At 45.3% G+C, this 7,022-nt stretch overlaps 1 protein-coding gene across 2 annotated transcripts in view; it reads left to right on the top strand.

Moving 5' to 3' along the window:
- Positions 1-6,766, top strand: part of magi1b (membrane associated guanylate kinase, WW and PDZ domain containing 1b) — a 143,313-nt gene extending 136,547 nt beyond the window's left edge. Inside the window, exons 22-25 of one of the 2 annotated variants that reach the window (XM_034199211.1) lie at positions 593-736; positions 3,336-3,474; positions 5,324-5,403; positions 6,414-6,766. In XM_034199211.1, the coding sequence (XP_034055102.1) occupies positions 593-736; positions 3,336-3,474; positions 5,324-5,403; positions 6,414-6,479 (429 nt within the window). In that variant the 3' untranslated portion in view covers positions 6,480-6,766. Of the gene's footprint in view, positions 1-592; positions 737-3,335; positions 3,475-5,323; positions 5,404-6,413 lie in introns of those variants that run through there. The other variant, XR_004567338.1, reaches the window with a different exon arrangement.
- The last annotated feature ends 256 nt before the right edge of the window (positions 6,767-7,022 follow it).

Consider the following 7,022-nt stretch of genomic DNA (forward strand, 5'->3'; position numbering starts at 1 on the left):
ACACACACACACACACACACACACACACACACACACACACACACACACACACACACACAGTCTGGCACATCGGTGTGACTTTCCTGAAGGGTGGCATTTGTCCCCTGCTCCTGAAATAGAAGCCCACTTCAAAGGATATACACACACACACTTCAAATCTGAATCACAAATCCTGCTGATGCAAATGTATCTTTCTCCCTCCCTTTCTTTCTCTCTCTGTGTGTGTGTGTGTGTGTGTGTGTGTGTGTGTGTGTGTGTGTGTGTGTGTGTGTGTGTGTGTGTGTGTGTGTGTGTGTGTGTGTGTGTGGTGTGTGGTGTGTGTGTGTGTGTGGTGTGTGTGTGTGTGTGTGTGTGTGTGTGTGTGTGTGTGTGTGTGTGTGTGTGTGTGTGTGTGTGTGTGGTGTGTGTGTGTGTGTGTGTTGTGTGTGTGTGTGTGTGTGTGTGTGTGTGTGTGTGTGTGTGTGTGTGTGTGTGTGTGTGTGTGTGTGTGTGTGTGTGTGTGTGTGTGTGTGTGTGTGTGTGTGTGTGTGTGTGTGTGTGTGTGTGTGTGTGTGTGTGTGTGTGTGTGTGTGTGGGGTCACGTCACGATCAGGATTCTGAGTTCTACTCTGTGGACCTGGACCGAGACAACAAAGGCTTTGGCTTCAGCCTGCGGGGGGGCAGAGAATACAACATGGACCTGTATGTGCTGAGGCTAGCTGAGGAAGGAGCGGCCGTCCGCAACGGAAAGATGAGGGTAAGGACACACACACTGTACAACAGCTTTCACACACCAAAGCAGCAAACACTTCAAACATAGGACCACTTTTAAACACATAGAAGATGCCACATACTTTGCTTAAGCTTTCCTTCATATAAAAAAGGGAATCATTCAGTCATAGGATGTTTTACTTCTTTTAATCTGAAACAGTTTTTTATGCCTCTAGAAGAGTTTTAACATTTAGGAAAACAGGCTTGAAGACTATGAATTAATGAAGGAAGGTCTGCTTTACAAATGAGTGCTGCTGAATGTAAATGTTGGAACAGCTGTTGAGTTGTAGGATATAGCAATTTTGGAGCTTGACACTTAATATTGAGTAAAAGTCAGGATCTCTCTGCCTCAGCTGCATAGATATTTGTTTAATGCGACTCTCAAGTCTTCCAGCTCTGTTGAAGTGCGATACTAATTTGCTGTTTTATTAAGGTGCTTCCTTTCGATCCAACATTGTCCATTTCGATAGTTTACCTTATTCAAATGAAATATCAAGTCCTCCTGGCTGTTGAAGTTCATTGTACTCTATTTGAGTAGCTTCTAACTTCCATATCCTGCCATGTGTTGTAATGATGTGTGAGGAAATCAGTACGTACCAGTCATCACTGCAATTGTTTGGAAACAGTGAGAAGGGGATGATGAATACGACGAGTGTGTATGAGCTGTGCAAGAGACATTTGCCTCTTGCTAGATCAAAACTGCCTTGTTTTATAGCTCTGTAACAGTTCATTTGTCAGATAATGGAATAGCTTTTTAATAGTTTATTTAACTTAAAAAGCTGTGGAGTATTCTCATCTCATAAAAGAAAACTTAATCTTCCAGTTTGTCTAAAACAAATTAGAGATGTGGGGTTTGGGCAGAGCTGTCTCAAAAGTGAATAGATTGTGACTATGTTTTCATACTGATATGATGAGTCACCACTCAGGTGCTGTGTAAGCCCGTTGATTGTGTTGATTAACAAGAGGGCTGGTAATCACTGCCTCATAGACTCAAACAGCCATCAGAATAATATTGTCTATCAATATAATTACTTGTGCACAATGTTCCTCTCAATTACTGCAAGCCATGCTCCACTGAAGATAAACACGGTCCCTCCAGGCTTCAGGTTCATTGTGTGTGCAATACCAAAACAAGGCCAACTCATGGAGCTTACCTGTGTACAGAGTATACACATTAATCCAATCCAACTTTATTTATATAGCACTTTAAAACCTTCAGACCAAAGTGCTGTACAGAGAGATAAGCTCACAAAACATAAAATAAATACATTTAAAATAAAAGATACAACACAAAACAAACCAGAATAAACGTAAAAATAAAAAAAACAGCCATAAAATAAAAACAATAGACGACTGAAAGCAAATAAAAGCAACAATCTACTTGTTTACGAATGCCAAGGAGAAGAGGTTGGTTTTAAGACGGGATTTAAAAGCAGACAGTGTGGGAGCCTGTCTGATTAACACGGGCAGGTCGTTCCACAGTTTAGGGGCGGCAGCAGAGAAAGTACGGTCCCCTCTACGCTTAGACTTTGTTTTTGGCACCCTCAGGAGCAACTGATCAGCTGACCTGAGAGTGCGAGTGGGCGTGTAGCTGTGTATCAGCTCAGCGAGGTAGGGCGGGGCCAGGCCATTGAGGGCTATAAAAGTAAATAAAAGAGTTTTAAAATGAATCCTCGAATGAACGGGCAGCCAGTGGAGTGAAGATAAAATGGGGGAAATGTGCTCGTGTTTGCGTGTGCCAGTTAGTAGCCGTGCTGCTGCATTTTGCACCATCTGCAAATGAATAAACACTTGAAGTGGCATGTATACACTACAGAAGCTGTCACGAAACGGTGATATTTAACCTTTGAATTGATTCATTGCATTTCCCCTGGGCTGCTTTATTTAATATACAATACAGGGTTAATTGATACCCCCTTATGTGTTTACTGCAGAGAGCCTGTTGGCAGTTACTCATGTGAGCTATATCATAAAATAGCTTTTGATGTATGTTATTAGCAACAGTTAGGAAGTGTGTGGGGTGGGCATGTATCAGCACGTTCGTATATAAATACATACGTGTGTGTTTGTGCACCTTATTAGCAGAGATATGATTAGCAGCAGCTCTGTGAGGCAGAGAGGTGTCAGTGAGAGATCCATATTCTGCCAGAGAGGAGTCTCCTGGGCAGACTGTCAGATAACTGGAGGCAAAGGAGCGGGAAGCAGAAAGGGTTTCTCCTGGCTCCTGATTCCTCTCTTGTTCTCCTCTCTGGGAGTCACAGTTGCTGACTTTTCCCCTACATATAGACAATATAGTGAACATTGTTTTTGCTGTTGTGCGATTTAGGATTTGAAATGTAACTTCTCCTCAATCTGTCCTCCCTCTCCCTCCCTTCTGCTGTCTTCACTCCCTTTGAACCTCCCTGCCTCTCATCTTTCCTCCCGTGTGCTTTCTTCCCCTCCGGCACTTGTTATCTTCCTCTGCTATCTCCTCTCCTTCTTCTGGCTTTCTCTGTCACTCCTCTCCCCTCCATCTTCACCTGTCACTCTTCTCTGCCTCCCATCTTTTGCCTCTCCTTCTTCCCTCTTCTTTATTTCCTCCGTAGGTCGGCGACGAAATCCTGGAGATCAACGGCGAGAGCACCAAGGGCATGAAGCACGCGCGAGCCATCGAGCTCATCAAGAGCGGGGGCCGGCGCGTCCATCTGGTGCTCAAGAGGGGTGATGGCTCTGTGCCTGAATATGGTGGGTCTATCTACGAAAACATTCCGTTCTCCCCCATCTTCACGCCCTAAGACACCCAGCGGACGGTGGTGGGTCGAAAGGGGAAAGAACTTTATCACCCTCCCAGGACCCTTCACCCATCCCTGGGACAAACCCACCAGGGAGGGGGGAGGGGTGCTTGGTCTTGGGTCTCTCTCTGGTGGAGGTCACTACTGGGCTTTGGGATTTGTTTTCAGGGAGGGGGGGGGGGGGGGGAGCAGGGATGGAGGTTGTTCCTCTGGGTGCTGTCGCCCTCTCCTGCTGTCACCTGCTCTGTTTCCATGTCATCCCGCTGTCACTTTTCACCTTCTGGCCACTGAGCAAAAGCACTCTGCTGGGACTTCTTTCCGAAAGGTGGTGGGTGTGATGTCAGTGCTACACAAAGACAGAAACTGTTTACAGAGTTTGAATGAGCAGAGTTATGAGAAATCAGTGTTTTTGTGAGAAAGAAGTGATATTGAGGGCTGTAATTCCTCATTAAGAATTAGCATTAAAGAGGAAAAGAAAACTTGATCCATTGCGTCCCATGCTAAAATGGGACATCTCGCAGCTTTGGTTAGGACGTGACACAAGCGTATTTATGATATTTATTGAAGGTGAATGTAAGCTACTGAACTCTTTGAGGGGGTTTTTAAGTAAGAACTGTATTGAGAAGAAAAAGGCGATTCTGATGCATTTTCACAGAGGAAAATCTCCCTATACTGTGCTTGACATTACTCACTTATCCATGGATTTTATTTGCACCCACTGTTAATGTCATTGAGAAGCTGTGACGATAGGAACCCCACCCATCCCCATTTAAAAAGAGTCGCTCCAATTATATAAACGCTTTTGTACAGTGATGAAAAGAATAGAGGCATTTTTACAAGTATTTTTGTTCCGTGTACATAGCCATGATGGAAGCCACATATTAATGGTTAAAAAGTCTATTGCTGCATGAACTTGTCAAAAGTGTAAATTGGATTTGTTTGGTTTTGTCCCCTCTATTGTCTATTTTCCATAATATTTATGGGATGTTCCTTTTTTTTATCGTACTGACCAGTTTTGGATTGATAGTCACGAGTCATCATAAATGCTTTCTTTTTGTTACCTTTTTTATGAGTGGAGATACGTTTGCCTGTCTTGAAGCGTTTGTCAATGTAATTTTATTTGCGCTAAGAATGTGCTGTCTTAACCTGCACCGATATGACATCATGTGAACTTGTATATTTTTGGATCATTGTTTGTACTTTTAGTTGCCACAACCTTTGACAGTCTTGCCAGTATTTTATTTTGATTTCTGTCAGCAATGTAAAACTGCTTCATATGCTTTTGTTGTGGGTGTGAGTCTCACTGTCTGTATTTCTTTGTGTGTGTGTGTGTGTGTGTGTGTGTGTGTGTGTGTGTGTGTGTGTGTGTGTGTGTGTGTGTGTGTGTGTGTGTGTGTGTGTGTGTGTGTGTGTGTGTGTGTGTGTGTGTGTGTGTGTTGTGTGTGTGTGTGTGTGTGTGTGTGTGTGTGTGTGTGTGTGTGTGTGTGTGTGTGTGTGTAGTGTGTGTGTGTGTGTGTGTTGTGTGTGTGTGTGTGTGTGTGTGTGTGTGTGTGTGTGTGTGACTTTTTCTCTGTAACTGATGGTTTCCACTGAAGGGTTTGGGCAAGTTTCCTGGACTGTCTCTTTAATCTGAATGACTCAATGATCAAATAAACACTTTTTTTTCATTGAAAAAACAACAAAATAATTCTCCTTTTTCTTCCTTCATGTTGGTTCCAAGCAATCTAAATCCTCTGCTCTTCTCTTTCTTCCTGTTTTTTTTGTATCCTCCTATATTGCGCTGGGCTCTTGTCTTCCTTCAGGGATGGCTGTTCCCCATCTCACTGCATGTATGAGAAATGACAAGATGGGGGAGGCCTCTGTCCTCCAGAATCAGACCACGGTTTGTAACTGTCCTCGCCTGTCGTCCGGCTCTCCCTCCCACTTCCTGTCTTTCTTTCTCTCTGTTGCGCTGCTTCGCCATCCCAATATCTGTGTGGTGTGGCCTCAATTCACCCATGCCCATGCTCTACTCCATACATACAAATCCATCCACCCAAAACACATCGCCAGTACCGCCGCTGCCGTAGCCACTGTTATGGATTCTTCATGCATATGTTGCATTTAACATTTGGGCGACTCGTCCAAAGGTGAAATGCATGTTAGTCTTTTATTATTTCGATTTGTATAGATCATCAAAAGAACATCCTCTTTGCCATTTAGTTGTTAGTTGTATTTCTGCAGCTGAAGATCTATCTATTAAATCTGATAAAGCATCGTGGTGGCTGCATATGTAGATATTGTAGTTGCTATAGTGGATGAACTTGCCTCAAAGGCCAAATAGAAAAAATTGTGCAGAACATTCAATTCTTCTCGTCTTAGGCAAATGCCACTTAAACTGCATGCTGCAGTACAGCAGTAGGTTTTAGATCTCGTCTTGAGCGTTTTATTTGCTTTATTCATTTACATAGTATCTAAGGCATCATGACAGCGCATGAAAGAGCATGGCTAATCAGTCATCAAGCAGCAGCAGCATCATCGACACACAGTACATTGACTCTGAATGTAAGCAACCTCCAGGTCGGCCGCCCAACCTGCCAAGTCCCATTCTCAGAGAGGCAACCCCAGGTAGACCTGGGAACAGGTTTGTTTTGGGTGATAAGTCACTGGCTGTCTTTGTGTCACTGCCTTTTATTCTCATGTGTAAGCTACACTAATGTGTTTACCATCGGCTGTTGCTGTGCCATCTAACAACGAGCCATCTTTGCTGGCATTAACATCAGAATGGCTTCCATTGGAAATGTTCTCAGCTTCATGTCTGAGTAGTTCAGCATGGTTTATGTGAAAGCAGAACATTTTAAAGATGCATGTTTGATCCCCTTGCCCTCGTTTGTATGTCACATTGTGTTGCAGTCAACGGCCCCGACGACGTCATCACAGCCTACCCATCCTCAGGGTTACAAAACGCTGCGGAAGTGAGCGCCCTGACCAACGCTCCATCAGAGTCCAGCTACCCACCAGAACCCCCTCAACCATCCCGGAGCAAGAAGGAGCCGACCCGCCCCTCCAACCACCGCCACCGCTCCCCCAACAAGAAAACCAGCACAGTAAAGACCAAGGGGAAAAAGTCCAAGGGCATCAAGTTGTTAAAGAAGAAAGATGACAAGGGAAGCGACGGCCACCGGCACCATTCCAACGGGAAACACCGTAGCCGCCACCGCTCGCCTGACAAGGTGCACAGCCGGTCACGCAGTGCAGAGAACACGCTGGACACCCGTCGTGGGGGACAACGCAGCGGCCGCTCCCCCGACAGACGCACTGGTCAGCCCTCCAATCACCGCTCGCCCCACCGCTCGCCCCACCGCTCTCCTTACCGCTCACCTCATCACTCTCCACACCGCTCACCCCGCCAACACAGGTCTCCCCACCGCTCTCTGCACCACTCCCCCACCAGACGCCAATACCATTCCTCAGACCCTTACCGCCGCAACGCCTCCCCTGAGAGACAGAGGCGCGTCAACG

Source organism: Gymnodraco acuticeps, unplaced genomic scaffold (genome assembly GCF_902827175.1).
Source record: "Gymnodraco acuticeps unplaced genomic scaffold, fGymAcu1.1, whole genome shotgun sequence".
Lineage (NCBI taxonomy): Eukaryota > Metazoa > Chordata > Actinopteri > Perciformes > Bathydraconidae > Gymnodraco > Gymnodraco acuticeps.